Consider the following 17,792-nt stretch of genomic DNA (forward strand, 5'->3'; position numbering starts at 1 on the left):
TGGCCCCGTGGCCTGGTGGTTAAGTTCAGTGCACTCCACTTTGGCAGCCCAGGTTTGCGGGTTTGGATCTACACCACTCATCAGCCATGCTGTGGCAGTGACTCACATACAAAATAGAGGAAGACTGGCACAGATGTTAGCACAGGGCAAATCTTCCTCAGCAAAAAAATCTAAATAAATAAGGGGATGGCCCCATGGCATAGTGGTTAAGTTTGTGCGCTCTGCTTCAGCAACCCACAGTTTGCCAGTTTGGATCCTGGGTGTGGACCTACACATTGCTCATCAAGGCATGCTGTTAGCTCAGGGCCAATCTTCCTCACCAAAAATAAATTTACAAAATAATAGAATAAAATAATAAATAAATAAATTCTGCTAGGGAATAATGTCAAACAGATGAGTGGATCATTTCTGAAATCTGCCTTTCCCCCTTTTGTAAACTTTGCTACTATCTGCCTCTTTCTGTTCTCTAGCCATCTCCCAATATCTGATATCTCCATGATTACACAGCTACCAGAATTGACCCTGATCTCATGGGCATGGGCGAGCGAGGTGAGGAGTTCACAGAATGCAAAGTCATCTTTTACAAGCAAGCTTGTATGCTATTCCCAGGTTTGTGATTCTGGCTCCACATCGGCCACAAAGAGGCAGCAGGCAGCACAAAATACATTTAAAATTTAGCACATGCATTCTGCTAAAATTGAAAGTTTTTATTCAGAGATTGAGTCAGTTCTGAGAAAATGGTTAATAAAATAATGAAAATCTCCATGGCAGCTTTCTCCAAACTGACATTGCAGAGGATATTTTAATAACAGCTAGAAATTTGCTATTCTGCTGTTGGCAACTCCTAGCCTCAAGAAATTCAGCATCATGGAGAATAATGCTTTTTCTCTCCACAATCCGTAAGGTTGTTTGCAGATATAAGCCTCCAAGCCATGTCACCATTTTCCAAAGTGATAAAGAAAAAGATGTAACATCTGTATAAAGTCAGACAGGAATCACTGGGGTCAACCAGACACAGAGTATTGAGTTACACGGGTACAGCCTGAATTACGTGCAGTAACATTTGATTTTTTTTTTGTATTATCAGGGATGTTTCACTTAAGTAAATTTCCATTTTACTGAAGCTTACACCTATAAGCACCAGCACATTTTAGACCTTTTATTGATGACTTGAGGTCTTTTCTATAAACTCATGGTGCAATGCCTCCAGGATTAATGAACTGCTAAGGATTATTTGGTCTACACTTGAACGTCTACTGAATCATTTGGTTTTTCATATGGTCTCCTCGTCAGCTGCCCTTCTTGGTTGTCAACATACCCATTTCTAGCAGCATCCCTATAAATATAACTACTTCCATTTTGTTATGGGCTGGATGACCAAATCACCAAATTTAGTAGAATTTGTCAAAATTGTTTCTAAAGAAATGTGTGTTTTAGGGACTAAAACATTTTCTTGTGAATAAAACAATGAAACTCTGGTTAATGGTGCTTGATATATTGTAGCAGCCTAAAGACCTCTCATCAATTCTTACTTCTCCAGCCACATCATTCAGGTACTGTATATAACAATTCACCTACCTCATTCAGTTCTCAAATAGACTCCAAAGGGTGGGGGTAAGTGTCAAGACCATGTCTCCCAATAAAGTCTTGCTAGTTTTGATGAGATCCGAATCTGCTGCTTAGAAGACTGAAGAATATAGAGAAGAAGATTGAGTCTTGGCATCTCAAGACCAAGTCCTTGATCAACTTATACCTCAGGTAAAGATGTGAAGCCAGTTACTTACTCCATCTTGAAAGACATGAGACTCTTCATTGCTGTCTCCTCCCTTCCAGAGCTGTGAAGAAACAGCCTGCAGTACTTTACAAACTCACCAGGTAAATCTCCCATCACTGCTTGGTATAGAGGAAAAGAAAAAGAAAATCTCCCAATTGGAGTTTCTATTAAACTAGAGGTTAAACAGGTCTGTATTGGCAAATACCAACCATCTTTAGTTTGAATTGCTTGTTGACTCAAAGTTCAGCCAAAGTAATGTGAATTTAGGGAATTGCAGTCCATTAATGATGATCGCTTCCTTCCAAGCAATTCTGCTCACAGCGTTTGGGGAACAGGATAAATACTTGGTTTGTAGCATAAGAAATCCAGTTTGCAAAGATAGTCCTCTCTGAGGCATCTCTGCAGTAAATACTTGCTCTAAATCTCAGTCAACACAACCTATTCTAATAGTATTTTAAGTACAAAACTTGACAACATGATTCTAGAGTCAATTTGAAAAAACAGGTGACCATAAAGAACATTCTAAAAAGAACACTGAAGATAAAGGAGAGTAATTTGATTGCCTGGGGCACTGTGGCATTCATTTCTTTTGAAACCTATCAAAAGCTGTTAAGTATATGCCCAAACTTTGACCTAGTAATCCCACTTCCATACAATTTTTTCAAAGAAAAAAAGAATTATATGTAGAAAGGGATTCATTGTATCATTATTTTATAACAGAGAAAATTGGAAACAATAAGCAAACAAGGTAATGGTTAATAAATATTACATCAAGTTGGTAAAATGTTATGTAAACATTAATATAAACTAGGAAGAAACAGATAACATGGGAAAATATTACAATGTTAATTTTTTAAAGCTGATATAATCTCGTGTTATGTTCCATTTATGTTCAAATATGTAATGCATAGATCAGAAGGGAGTAAGAAATAAATTTGGTTAAGGGGATTCTCCTCAAACTGTATTTAATGTTGTAATGTCTTTATAATTTTTTTTACGTATCAATTACGTTTTATCTCAGCCACAGACTGGTATACCTGTCGCCAAGGTCAGTAACATTAAGGTTCCTCCAAAACTGACTGCTTGGTCATTCCATCTATTTTTCACTTTCTCCAAATCCTAAAATTAGACTCAAAGCAAAGCAAAGCTGAAATACCATGCAAGTCATTTTGAATGGATTTTGGAGGCAGAGGGATGGGAAGAGAAGAGGATATCGTGTTAGAATTTACATGACTGATTCCAGCTATTACTGCTTTGAGTCCTGTGGCATGCCACTAAACCTGAAAATAAGAAGAGATGCTCATACCCTGCAGAGACTAAGCAGTCACTCAAGTCTGAAGATGTGAAAAGCCATGTAAGAATACCTGGGTACAGAATGTCATTGAGGCTGCATATTTGAGGGGGTGGACAACTTAATGATAAGCAATAGACAGATACCCCGTTTTTAGGCCTTTTCTACATTTAAGGCACCAGGGAGTCAAGAACAGAAATGGAATCCTACCTGGAGTGAGGGAAGTGGCCGAGGCTGACAATGCCGTGTCCAGAGGCATGCAGTGCTGGCCCCTAAATGAATGCCCCCACCTCGTATGTCCAGGCAGCAGCCAAGCAGACCTGCATTTGACAGCAGAGACATAAACCTAAGTAAGGGAGACACTGTTTGTGATTTCAAACGTGAAGACGGGGACTGAGTTATATAAAATTCTTGTAAAACACGTGGACAAAATCAACCAAGTTATTTTATTTTAACCGCAAGTATTTATTGATGGATCAAAGAATACAATTTTAATGGAACAATAAGGCACAACTGTGGATTGAAAACAGTTTACTATACAGCCAAAAGGAGGAAAAAGCCATAATCTTAGGAATTTTAAATATGCAAGTCAAGGAGCCTCTGAAGTACCTCTCTAACAGATCAGTGTCAGGTAAGTCTTCCCTTTTATACAATTCCTATATTACATCACTTGATCACAAAGTCAGACTGATACTTCATCAAGAATTCCTCGGTCATTTATACTTGAGTCATCCAGCCGGGCCACTCCTCTGGGCCCCACTCTTCCCAATCCCTTTGCAGTTTTTTTTTTTCAGCAATTCCCTTCCTAAAGTAATGTGTATACATCTCAGATAGCCTTCCAAAGCAAGGAAACAAGTAAGCGAGCAATAAGTCCCAGAAAATCAGCCAGGGCAGATATATGGATGGACAGACTCATAAAGACAGACATGAGGATGACAGCAGCCTGATTCAACGAGGTCTACAGTGAGCTGACTTGGGCAGAGAAGTTGCTCTGGCTCATGCAAAGGCCTGTAATGCCACCTCAGGTTGTACAACCAGTGCCAGACCCCTTGTTTCTAAGGGGTTAGCAGTGGTCCACGAGAGGAGCTAGGAAGTCAGTGTGACCAGGCAGCTGATGGTACAATACATTCAATGCTTTGGACCTGTATTAGGAGCTGACTATGGCTTCCACCATGAACATCTGCCAAGTGCAAAATTCACAGAGAATTTTGTGCAAAACTTCAAGACACTGAGGACAATCTTTAAATCTCTTGGGCTGGGCTAAGTTAGGCACTTCCATAACACTAATCTTTCTACGTGGAAATGTGAAGTGAAAACTAGTCCAGGGCAGTAACACTGAGGCATAAACCATGCTGCAGAGGTGGGAATACACGAGGCTTTTAGGTGCCCAGCCTCCTTGTTCAAAAAGCCATGAGAAAGTCCCCAAGCATATTGTCAGAGCAGCCATTCTGGTGGTGATGGTGTCCCCAAACTAGGCAAACCTGCAGGCACATGGCTATTTGCTGAAGAGTCAACACGGTCCTAACAAGAGTAGCCACGTGGGTATGTATGTTGAGAATCAGAGGCCAGAGGTAGAGCGACCTGGGCAAGCCACCTTGAAGACTTGGCTCCGCACCTCTCACCAAGGCCACCACCGTTCAAGAAGAGCCTCTCCAACCAACAGCCCTTTGATGACACAGCAGAGTGCCAGGGACCAAGAGATGGTCACATTCTTCTGAGAGAAGTGTTGCTTACTGAAAAGCTCCTGGAGAGGCAACATCCCAGACACCCATTTAAGAGTAAAGGTTGATAAAAATTGCCAGACCACCGAACTATCCTGCCAAGTCAGAAGTACATTTAACAGGCATAGCTTGGGTTGCCAAGTAGAACAGAGGGGACTGAAGCTTAATAAAAAGCAGGGAGACTGAAAGACTAAGTGAATGGTATGTTGGGTGAAAGAGAAGTAGGAGGCAAAGGACGTATAAAAAAGGACGAAGGAGCATGCCGAAGCCCCGCTGGAGGGAAGGCAGCATGGCTAGTCCACACCCTGTGAGAGAGCTCTGCTGGCTGGTTCTTGGCATGATTCCCTCTCTCCCCTTCTCAGCTTGGATGGACGTGTGGCATTCAGCAGCAGACCAGGGGGAGATGATACTGAGAAATGGAGATAACCAGCAAATGATACGCAACAGAAACAGACAGAATGTACCCTTCTATAATGCCCTGTTTATACAGCAAAGGCAGGTCTGTGTGGACGGAGCAAACTGGGGCCGTCATGCAACAGCAGTAGTACTTGGGGAGAAGGGAATGATGGGTGGAGGTGGGGCTGGTGGACAGGAGGACTCTCGAGTTCCAGTTCTTAAATACTAGAGAGCAAGAACAGTTTGGTCTCAGTCCTTTAGTGAAGAAATCGGATGCTCATTTTCTGTTCTACATCCACCTTCTCCAAAACCTGGAAAAAGAAACCCAGTTACAGTTATGAAAGTCACAACAGGTGATACTGTCCCAAGCTCTTCTTTGAATAATGTTTTTCTCCCTCCCTCTTGTGCAGTAGAATTTAACTTTTTCAGGCCAAAAGGTGACTGACTGACCTTAACAAATTCTGTGAAAGATATGGCGCTGTCCCCATCCTGATCAGCCTCCTGGATGGTCCTGTCTGCAATGCTGCCCAGCTGCTCATCTGAGATATTCACTCCGACCATCATTCGTAGCACCTGCAGGACCAAGAGCCAGGAATTATAGGAGACTTGGGGGTCAGGGAGGCTCTTTTATTAAGATTAAAGATAAAGCCACTTACACCCTCTTTCCCTTTGATGTCCTTAAATATAACAGCCAGAAAGCTGAAACCCTTATCTTTTCCTCTGGGCCATTCTAGGCAATGATGTGATCAGAACTCTCTGGCAAGGTCATTGGAGAAAGACAAAGCCTCACTGGGGTCATCAGATAAGAAGGCAAAGCCTCAGTGCATTTTGCTCTTCCCCATTCTTTCTGCCTGGAATGTAGATATGATGCCTGGTGGTACAGCAGCCATTCTGGGACTGTGAGGTAAAAGTCCTATGTGCTACCGATACCAGAGAAAGAATATAGAAGAAGCCTGCTTCCTGGACATCATTAGGTACTGTACCCACCTGGACAGTCTATCCCCAGACTTCTTGTTGCACGAGGCAAACTAGTTCCTTATCAGTTTAAGTCAGTTCAGTTTTGTAGGGCTTTCTGGAATCCTATTTGAGTGCAGTCCTCTTTGAGGTGGGGCATGAACCCAGCTATTCCAAGAGTATGGCCAAGAAACATAAAGATCCTTGACGGATTAAATATTAAATCTCCCTTTTTAGAAAAATAACAAGCATATTTAAAGGGCTGTGAAAACTGTAGTAAAGAGAATTTAACACTGTTTCACCAAATTTCTCTCAAACATAACAAAGAACCCCCACCCCCATCATTCTGCTAACATCTTTAGGGCATGAATACACCTTGGTGATATGACCCTTAGACACTGTGAGGCGGGGGCCGGGTGCCTTACGATGCCTCGCCTCCCTGTGGCCAGCACCTCTGCCTTCAAAGGCCAGGGCGGAGCCCTCCCACAGGGAAGGAGGGCTGGAGCCCAGCTGCTCCTTTACATCCTTCTCCAGTCTCACGAAATGGAGCTTCAAGAAGCAGATTACAGGATTTTCTCAAAAGAAAAAAAGAGCTGAAATGTTGATTTGCATCAACACCAGTTCTTTCTTTTCACAAATCAATTCTTGAAAATTGGAAGTTGTACATTTTGGGTACAAATGTACACACGATGAAGGATTAATAAAAAGAGGCAATACTAACGAAAATCATAAATGGCCAAGCCATTTGCCATCTTCCCTGACTGTGTGTGGCCAACTGGACAACTCCATCCGAAACAGCAGCTTCTTCCGTTCTCAGTCCAGTTATTCTCCGACGTGTGTTATTTTTAGAATTATAGAATTGAGCTGTGCATGTGTGCTGAATGTGTATGGGGCGTGGGGAGAGGAGTGGTGGTGTCTTAAAAATCCCTCATCCAGTCCGTTATTGAGGACATGAGGGTCCAGAAGTGGCCTGATACAGGTCCCAGCAACCAGTGGCCCGAGCTGTGGGCCCAGGCCTCCATGCCCAGCTAGTGCTCTTTCCACCTTTCTGCGGTGTCACTTATGGTTCCAGCTGCAAGTTTATTAGCAAATGGGACTTTCATTATTACTATTTTTTAATGTCTGGTGAGGTTTCCTGTATATACCCTTTATCAATTTAAGAAAGCTCCCTTCTAGCTCTGTTTTTCCAAGACATTTTTTTTTTTTAAAGATTTTATTTTTTTCCTTTTTCTCCCCAAAGCCCCCCGGTACATAGTTGTGTATTCTTTATTGTGGGTCCTTCTAGTTGTGGCATGTGGGACGCCACCTCAGCGTGGTTTGATGAGCAGTGCCATGTCCGTGCCCAGGATTCGAACCAACGAAACACTGGGCCACCTGCAGCGGAGCGTGCGAACTTAACCACTCGGCCACGGGGCCAGCCCCCAAGACTTTTTTTCTTTTTGCTGAGGAAGATTCACCCTGAGCTAACATCTGTGCCAATCTTCCTCTATTGTGTATGTGGCTCAACATCACAGCAGGGCCGCTGATGAGTGGGTGTAGGTCTGCACCTGGGAACCGAATCCAGGCTGCCAAAGTAGAGCATGCCAAACTTAACCACTAGGCCATGGAGCTGGCCCCTAAGACTTTTATTTTTAAATCATAAATGGATGATGAATTTTTTCTATGGGAAAAAACATTCAGTTTTTCTTTATCTGTTAACATGGCAAAATCTGATTTTCTAATTTTAAGCCAACTTTGAATTCCTCGTATAAACCCACTTTGGCTATAATATAGTATCCTTTTTGTATATTGCTGGATTCAGCATGTTAATATTTTGTTTAGGATTTTAACATCTATGTAAATGAAAGAGATGGAGCTGTAATTTTCTTTTCTTGTACAGTCTTTACAAGGTTTTCATGTCAAAGTTATGTTGGCCTCGTAAAATGAGTATAGCAACTATGCTGAAGTGTAACTGATATACAATAAACTGTACATATATAAAATGTACACGTGTGACATGTGTACACACCTGTAAATCCATCACCACAGTCAAGATAAGGAACACATGCATCACCCCCAGAAGTTCAACCAGGATCTTTTACAAAAATCACAATAGAAAAACGTGACCACTCAGCCTTTCCTTAGGATAAACTCACCACAAACTTTTTAACAGCCACTGAATAGTTAAGAACTGCATAATACCAAAGATTTCAGAGATGGCAGCGTCTAGAAAGGTAAACCCTGTTCTCTTCGCACTCTGGTAAGATGTTCACATCCTCTTCTTGCTAGGATAAAACTAGTTCTCTGACACCTCAGCAGTCCAGGAGCACATCTGTCCTCAAGTCATTCTGGGCCTGAGGAACACTCTAGTGACACCGACTGGCACTCTGGCCGTACGATCTCCTCCCCACTCCATGCCTGGGGCTTTTTATCCTAATAACAGAAAATAAATCAACCCTCCACCCCAAAAAGATCTTTCTGAAAGTCAGATCTGGGCCAGAGGATGAAAAGAGGCAACTAGAGGGTGGCTGCCTCTACGTTTTCTCTTCAGAACTCAGAAAACCATACGGAACTATTTTATGTAAAGTAGATTCTTCTCACTGAAGAAAGATATCCCCAACTCTAAAGCAAAGGACACTAACACAGACCTGCAGACTGTTTTGGGTTTTGCTCAGACATGGAAATGTAGGAATACCTTGGGATGGTCCTTAATCTGCCCTGGGTAATCTTCAACTTAGAAGACTTCTCAAGATACGGAATGAGTTCGGATTTACTTCAGGGTGAGTGGAAACCACTTTACTTTTTAGGAGTATCTTGAATTAGGGAAATCTCCCCATGGAAATTTCCCATGAATGTGTTAGCCTCCTAGGGTCCTCCAGGTTCATAAATATTAAGAAAAGAAAAGAAAAAAGGAGTATTTTCTCCCCTCCTCAACTTGTATTTAGGGAAGTGAGGGAGGGGAAGAAGAGAAGGGCGATGCTAACAGGATGAAATGCCAGTCTCTGCTAGTAGGAGGACAGGAGTTGTCCCTGGGGAGCAACGAAAGACAGCGAGCAGTCAGCTCAGCGACACCGGCCCAGAAGCAGTTCCTTGACTCTTACGTCAAGCCCAACAGACAAAACAGTAGCATCTACCTAAGCGTCATCAGAATTACCTGGTTGCCAATAAGCTGATTTGACAATAACTGAACTATTTGATCTAAACCATCTTGCATATTTTAGCTCTGCCAGTCAGCACCTAAAAGACATGTGGTTAGCTTTCAAACATTGGAGACATCTGCCTGCCAGAACTCAATGAGCCGTTTCAAGTTTCCCAAGGTCATCTGCTCTGCCTTATGTCTAGGATAGGACTCTGCACACAGCAGGTGTTAAATAAATGCTTCCCACCCACAAGAACAGGCAGGCAGAGCCCAAACACAAGTTATTGCCGTGCATGAGTTCTCCCACATACCTGTAACAGCTCATCGCGGGAAATCTTATCATCTTTATCCAAATCATATAGTCGAAAAGCAACTGGTAGGGAAAAACAAGAAGTTAGTAGAAATTTAGTAGTGTTTTGCCCCTTCTCAAGGAACTAAATATGTAAAGGACACTAGACAGAAAACTGACACTGAATTAATAGTTTTTCCAAGAGCAACTACCATTACTTGTAGAACTTTCAAAGACACAGTAACATTTAAGAAATCGAGATGCATGTCATAATTAACGGCATCTCAGCTTTGAAGAAATATAGCCCCTCTTTGGACAAATCAGAAAACCTAATAGAAAAGGAAAACCTGAATGTCCTTTTTCTTACCTTAGAATGTTTTTTTTTTGAAAACAGCAACCCATAAGTGGTCTGTAAATTAGGCCATCTCACACAATCCATCAAGTCTGCTGTGCACCACACGGGGGCACAGACGAAAGGAGCCCTCCAGGCACCCAACAGCTGACTACACAAAGTATCGCTTGGGAAAATAGCCACTTTGGCAAATTCGTTCTAAATTTCAAATAATTCTCTACCCCTTGGGAGTCCTGAAGGTAAAGAATTTCAGTTTCAAGTAAAAATGCCAAGAATCTGATGGCCTCCTGCCCTTACCATGTTTTTCTCTCTTTAACAATAGATAAGTCTTCTAGAAACTAGGATATATAAGAGAGAGAGTTCAGAAGAGCAGAAATCCTTCAGACGGTGCCAGGTTGCTGAAGGGCTGCCAAGTGAATAGTGTGATTACACAGTGATTTTACAGGCCCTGTGAGACACTGTCACACAGACGAAGTGACTGTCTTATAATTACTGCTGAATTTAGTGTGGTTTGGGGGCTCTGGATCACTTCAAGTATGCACTAAGATTTTTGGCTTTCAGTAAGGTGCTGCAAATTACTAAAAGGCCAAAATCCACTGTTTGGAGCTATTAAGAGACACAGACTTAGATCTTGTCCTGAGGAGCTCACGATCTAGTAGAGGAGAGCAACACACACCACTCACGCTAACGCAGTCTAAATGCTCCCATCCATCTGAAACGCTGGGGACAAAGCGTATGGCAGATACGCCTTTCTGGTTCAAGTAACATTTGAACAAGGTCTTGAAAGACAAACACATCTGACGAGGGTGGCATTTCAGAGCTAATATTAGGTACAAGGGCAAGAGAACATGGATGAATATCTAAGAGTTTCAACGTCACCCCTGCTTCCCCTACCCCCCAAAAAAGGGGTGAGTCCACCAAAAGTCCAAGTAAAAATTTCAGAAAAATCTAATTTACTCTTTGTAAGATACATACTAGAATTCTGGAGGGGGGAGTAACTGGGTGAGACTTTCTCTGATGTTTGTCTGTTCTCTTTAATTTGGTTAGTTGAGTATCTGTACAAAATCTGAGAATTCATATGCTTAGGTTTGAATTCCAAGGGAAAGGAGACAAGGATCCTAAATGTTCCTCACATAATATGTGTTTAATATATTCCCCAAATTAAACACACACACATATATACACACGCACACTTCTGCATATGCTGTCATCTTTCTAAAACACCATAACATGTGTTATCTACCAAGCCATCTTTAGAATGATTTCGGGATAGAAATCTGTTTGCTATAGAAGCCATAAATATCTGTTTCTGAATTTCTTAATTGGGTAACTGGAATAAACACTTACATCCCTTTCTGCCAAAGTATTTACAGAAGCTTCAACTGCTAATTCTTGAAACCCAGCTGCCATGGGCTCAATGTTTGTGTTTCCCCAAAATTCCTATGTTAGAACCCTAACCCCCAACGTGATGCCATTAGGAGGTAGGGCCTTTGGGAGGTAATCAGGGTTAGATTAGGTCATGAGGGTAGGACCCTTATAAACAGAGAGACAGGAGAGCTCTGCCCCTGCTCCCTTTCTGTCTCCACCTCCCTCCCCATGTGAGGATACAGCAAGAAGGCTGTCTGTGAACCTCACCAAGAACCCCACCACGCTGGCACCCTGATCTCAGACTTCCAGTCGCCAGGACTGTGGGAGATGACTGTTGTTTAAGCCACCGAGTCTGTGGCATTCTGTTGTAGCAGCCTGAGCAGACTGACACAGCAGCAGAGGGCTAATTACAGACATCACCGATAGGACCTTCTGGAAAACACTGTAGCAATGGCAGGTTTTTCTTAACTGACTTGGATTCCTGTCAATCAGCTCTGGCTCTGAACCAGCAGAAACATTTTTCCCAAGATAATGAATGGTCAAATGCACAAATGACTAAGCCATTTTGCTAGGTTCTCTCTCTACTTCCTGTCCTCCGCTCCTCATTCTAGAGCCTATGACTTGGACTCTCAGTCTCCAGTCTCACATCTCCAGTTCCCTAGCTTTAAATGCCATCTCATGCTGATGACTCCCAAATATGCATCTCCAGCTTGGACCCGTCCCCTGAGCTCCTGACACTGACGTCAGAGCAATACAGTACCGTGGTTAAGAAGCTGGCTCTGACGCTTACCAGCTATGTGAACGTGAGCAAGTTACAGAACCTCTCTGTGCCTCAGTTGCCAGAGAGGTACAAAACAGGAATAAAAGAATCCACCTCACAGGCTTGTGAGGACTGAATGAGTTAGTACACGAAGGGCACTTTAAACAGTGCCTGGCACACAGTAAGAGCTCAATCAATGTCTTCTATCTGCCATCACCTCTCTGCCCTCCTCTCAAACCACTCACTTCATTCTCAATAATACTTCTTTGTTCTCTGAATACACGAAGTACTCATTTTTACCCAGGGCCTAATCTACACCAGGTGTTCCCTCTGCCTAGCGCTCTCCTTTTCTTTGCACGCTGGCTCATTCTTGGCTCAAATTTCAGCTCCTCAGAGAGGTTTTCACTGACCACTCTTTCTAAAGCAGTGACAGACCCCATCACTTTCTCATCTCACCTTATTCATTGCCTTCACAGAACTTGCCGTGATCATAAATCTTGTCTATTCATTTGTCTTTTTCCATATAATCTGTTCCCCTTATTAGATCATAAGCTCTGTGAAAGGAAAGACCTTATCTGATTTATACACCACTGTGTCCTGGGCCTAAACCAGTGCCTGGCCTATAGTAGTTGCTCAAACATTTGCTCGATGAAAGACCAAATCGATGATCTCAATCAAACCTTTACTTTTCAATTACTCTTTCTTCTTCTTTCCTAAAAAAGTTGTGGTAAAATATACATAACATAAAATTTACCATTTTAACCATTTCTAAGTATACAGGGTAAGTATTTTCATATTGTTGTGTAATCATCACCACCATCCATCTCCAGAACTTTTTCATCTTCTCAAACTGAAACTCTGACCCATTAAACAATAACTCCCCATTTTCCCCTGCCCCTAGCAACTTTCCCTCTATGAATCTGACTACTCTAGGAACCTCACGCAAGAGGAATCAAACACTATTTATCCTTTTGTGTCTGGCTAATTTTATTTAGCATACAAGTAGATTCATCCATGTTGTAGCAAATGTCAGAATTTCCTTTTTTAAGGCTGAGTAATATTCCATTGTATGCACAGATCACATGTTGTATATCCATTCATCTGTCCACGGCCACTTGGGTTCCTTCCACCTTTTGGCTATTATGAATAATGCCGCTCACTGTTTCTTCTTGGCTACTCTCCCAAATTCCACTTCACCAATATTCTTCACCATCCAAAAGAAAAAAAAAATCTTCATGCAGACTCATTTTCCACATCATTCATTATGTGTTATAAAAAACTTAAAAACCATTTATGAGGACAATTAGAACATCGAAAGGGAGGCTTATAGACCTCTTCCTTACATACCATGCCCTGGAGCACACTAAGATGGGTTGTACCTTTGGCACAAGACATTATAACCTCACTGATCCCAGGAGGAGAGCAATAAGGAATCCTTCCCGGGACACAAACAGAGCATTAGTACTAGGTGTCCTTGGACCTGTGCCTACCTAGGTACAGTTCAGCCATGCTTGTTGTCCTTGACATTCTTTCACTGTGGCATAAAAAAGAAACAGGACAGAGTGTCCTCTCAGAGTTCCTGAAGAGACTATTTTATGCAGAAGATGGACCATAAACAAATTTGGTTCCAGAAGCCTGTATTTGTTAAGTAACAACATTGCTGAAAGAAGGCAAATGTGCCTTAGTGGCAAATGTGTTGCTGGATGTACAATGCTCAGTTGCTCTCAGTCTACAACAAGAGGCACCATCTCGCTGCTTCCATAGCTCTGTAGGAAATTCAGAGAAAACCAATATATAGATAGAGAAGCAGACATCCAGGGCTCCTCCTGTAGCTTTGGTTTCACTAGTCTAAGTACACGAATGAGATCCCAACATATAAACTGCCAACAGAATTCTAATTCATTTTCAGCTTCCTGTAAAAGTTGATCTGAAAGCCAAGACTAAAGTAATGGTAAAAACCATGCATAACTTGCATAGCACTTTACTATTATTCTATCTCATCCTAAAGTCTGCCATTGCTGTGGCATTCAGACCTTCTCCCTTCCTAACAGAGAATCTCATCCACAGCTTCAGGAAGGGATTCTGTCTCTCTCTCCACCGTCAGATGTGAACAGGGAAGCACATAGCCCAAGTGACGCTGAAAGCCATCACGTGACCATGAGGAGCTATGCCTCTGGATGAAGCAGATGCTAAGGATGGCAGAGCAGAGCAATAGCAAAAACCCAGGTCCCTGACAATACAATCAACCCTGACACTTGCCTCAGCTGACTTGTTAAGTGAGCAAATAGGTTTCTTTATTGTTGAAGACACATGAGTTAGCTGATGGCCTCCTAACTGATACACCAAGTCACTACCAAATCCACTCATGCTATCTGGAATATTTTCTTTAGGGTCAGTGTGAATTAATGCACTGAGACCACAGCAATTTATAAAGGAAATGGACTACAAGGAAAGGCCTCTATAGATGTGTTGCATAAAATACAGTAGTCCCCCCTTATCTGTGGGGAATATGTTCCAAGACTCCCAGTGGATGCCAGAAACCATAGAGAGTACTAAACTCTATATATACTATGGTTTTTTTCCTATACATACATACCAATGATAAAGTTTAATTTATAAATTAGGCACAGTAAGAGATTAACAATAACAACTTCTCTTTGGCATATCCAAATTTCCAGCATCACTAGTCTTGTGCTTTGGGTCCATTATTAAGTAAAATAAAGGTTATGTGAGCACAAGCACTGCGATACCATGATAGTTAATCTGATAACCTGATAAACAAGAGGGCTACTAAGCGACTAAGGGTGGGTAGGGTATACAGCATGGATATGCTAGACAAAGAGATGATTCATGTCCTGGGTGGAACAGTGGAGCAGGATGGTGAAAGATCTCATCATCTATTCAGAATGGTGCGAAATTTAAAACTTACGAATTGTTTATTTCTGGAATTTTCCATTTAATATTTTCAGACTGAGGGTGACCTCAGGTAACTGAAACCATGGAAAGTGAAACCATGTATAAGAGGCGACTACTGTACCTGGATCAAGCCAAGAGAATACAAAGATAAATAAGTATAATTTTTTTCTTTTCTATTAACTGCCTGCTGATTGAAAGGTCTATTGTGCAGAAATTTTAAAAAACTACAAGGGGTTCAATTTACTTACTACTTTTCCTGCTGAGGGCATACAATGGAGAAAAGAAAGTCTTTTCAACAAACGGTGCTTGGAAAACTGGCAAGCCACATGTAAAAGAATAAAAATTGACCATTCTTTTTCACCATTCACAAAAATAAACTCAAAATGGATCAAAGACCTAAAGGTAAGACCTGAAACCATAAGGCTTCTAGAAGAAAATATAGGCAGTACACTCTTTGACATCAGTATTAAAAGGAACTTTTTGGACACCATGTCTTCTCAGACAAGGGGAACAATAGAAAGAATAAACAAATAGGATTTCATCAGACTAAAGAGCTTCTTCAAGGCAATGGAAAACAGGATTGAAACAAAAAAACAACCCACTAACTGGGAAAAAATATTTGCTAGTCATATATCCAACAAAGGGTTAATCTCCATAATATGTAAAGAACTCACACAACTCAACAACAAAAGATCAAACAACCTGATCAAAAAATGGGCAGGAGACATGAACAGACATTTCTCCAAAGAAGATATATGGATGGCCAATAGGCACATGAAAAGATGTTCATCATCACTGATCATCAGGGAAATGCAAATCAAAACTATACTAAGATATCACCTTATACCCATTAGAATGGCAAAAATAACCAAAACAAAAAATAACAAATGTTGGAGAGGTTGTGGAGAAAAGGGAACCCTCATACACTGCTTGTGGGAATGCAAACTGGTGCAGCCACTATGGAAAACAGTATGGAGATTTCTCAAAAAATTAAAAATAGAAATACCATATGACCCAGTCATCCCACTGCTAGGTATCTATCCAAAGAGCTTGAAGTCAGCAATTCCAAAAGCACCCCTATGTTCATTGCAGCATTATTTACAATAGCCAAGACGTGGAACCAACCTAAGTGCCTATCGACTGATGACTGGATAAAGAAGATATGGTATATATATAATGGAATACTACTCAGCCATAAAAAAGGATAAAATCGTCCCATTCACAACAATATGGATGGACCTTCAGGGAATTCTGTTAAGTGAAATAAGCCAGATAGAGGAGGACAATCTCTGTATGACTCCACTCATATGTGGAAGTTAAACATGTAGACAAAGAGAACAGATTAGTGGCTACCAGGGGAAAGGGGGATGGGGAGTGGGCACAAAGGGTGAAGGGTTGCACCTACAACACGACTGACAAACAATAATGTACAACTGAAATTTCACAAGATTGTAAACTAACATAAACTCAATAAAAATTAACTAAAAAAGAAAACTATAAGGGGTTCAATTTACTTACTACTTTTCCTTTTTTTTTTTATCTTGCTAAAATACACATAAAATTTACCACCATAACTATTTTTAAGTGTACAGTTCAGTAGTATTAAATATATTCACATTGTTGTGCGACCATCACCACCATCCATCCCCATAACTCTCTTCATCTTATAAAGCTGAAACTCTATACCAACTAAATAATAACTCTGCATTCTCCCCTCCCCCATCCCTGGCAACCACCATTATACTTCTGTCTTATGATTTTTGACTACTCTAAGTACCTCATATAAGTGGAGTCATTCAGTTTTTGTCTTTTTGTGACTGGCATAATGTCCTCAAGGTTCATCCATGTTGTAGCATGTGTCAGAACTTCCTTTTCAAGGCTGAATAATATTCCACAATATGTATATACTACATTTTGCTTATCCATTCATTGATAGACACTTGGGTTGCTTTCTCGTTTTAGCTACTGTGAATAATGCTATCATCTTGGGTGTACAAATATCTCTTTGAGACCTTGCTTTCAGTTCTTTTGGGTACATAGCCAGAGGTGGAGTTGCTAGATCATATGGTAACTCTATTTTTAATATTTTGGGGAACCACCATACTGTTTTCCACAGGGGCTGTACCACTGAAGACTGTTTTGGCTATTCGAGGTTTCCTGAGATTCCATATGAATTTTAGGATAGGTTTTTCTATTTCTGCAATAAATGCCATTGGGATTTTGATAGGGATTGCACTGAATCTGTAGATTGCTTTGGGTATTAAGTATTAAAACAACTTTGTGATACAGTAATAACTTCTTTACTACACATTAAATTACAAGATGTAATACTGGATCAAAGAACTATCATAATTTTGAACCAGTGATGAGCACAAATGACAAACTGAGATATCTGTAACAACTGTAATGTGAAATAAAAATGTCTGATTTCTATCGGTGTCAAACAAAAGCTTCATGACATTGGATTTGGCAATGATTTCTTGGACATGACACCAAAGGCACAGGTAACAGAAGGAAAAATACGGAAATTGGACTTCATGAAAATTAAAAACTTCTTGCATCAAAAGACACTATCTATTGAGTAAAAAGGCAACTCACAGAATGGGAGAAAATATTGTCAGATCATATATCTGATTAGAGATTAATACCCAGGATATATAGAGAACTCTTAAAACTCAACAACAAAAAGACAAACAACCCAATTCAAAAATGGGCAAAGGAGGGGCTGGCCCCATGGCCGAGTGGTTAAGTTCACATGTTCCCCAGTGTTTCGTTGGTTCGGATCCTGGGCGCAGACATGGCACTGCTCATCAAGCCACGCTGAGGCAGCGTCCCACATGCCACAACTAGAAG

General features: G+C 41.2%; 1 protein-coding gene across 1 annotated transcript in view; it reads right to left on the reverse strand.

Moving 5' to 3' along the window:
• Positions 1-3,506: 3,506 nt before the first annotated feature.
• Positions 3,507-17,792, reverse strand: part of CHP1 (calcineurin like EF-hand protein 1) — a 41,747-nt gene continuing 27,461 nt past the window's right edge. The window contains exons 5-7 of the mRNA XM_008539888.2: positions 9,566-9,627; positions 5,633-5,755; positions 3,507-5,493 (exon numbers count right to left, since the gene is read on the reverse strand). Coding sequence (XP_008538110.1) covers positions 5,440-5,493; positions 5,633-5,755; positions 9,566-9,627 — 239 coding nt within the window. The 3' untranslated portion in view covers positions 3,507-5,439. The remainder of the gene's footprint in view (positions 5,494-5,632; positions 5,756-9,565; positions 9,628-17,792) is intronic.

Source organism: Equus przewalskii, chromosome 1 (genome assembly GCF_037783145.1).
Source record: "Equus przewalskii isolate Varuska chromosome 1, EquPr2, whole genome shotgun sequence".
In the NCBI taxonomy this organism is placed as follows: domain Eukaryota; kingdom Metazoa; phylum Chordata; class Mammalia; order Perissodactyla; family Equidae; genus Equus; species Equus przewalskii.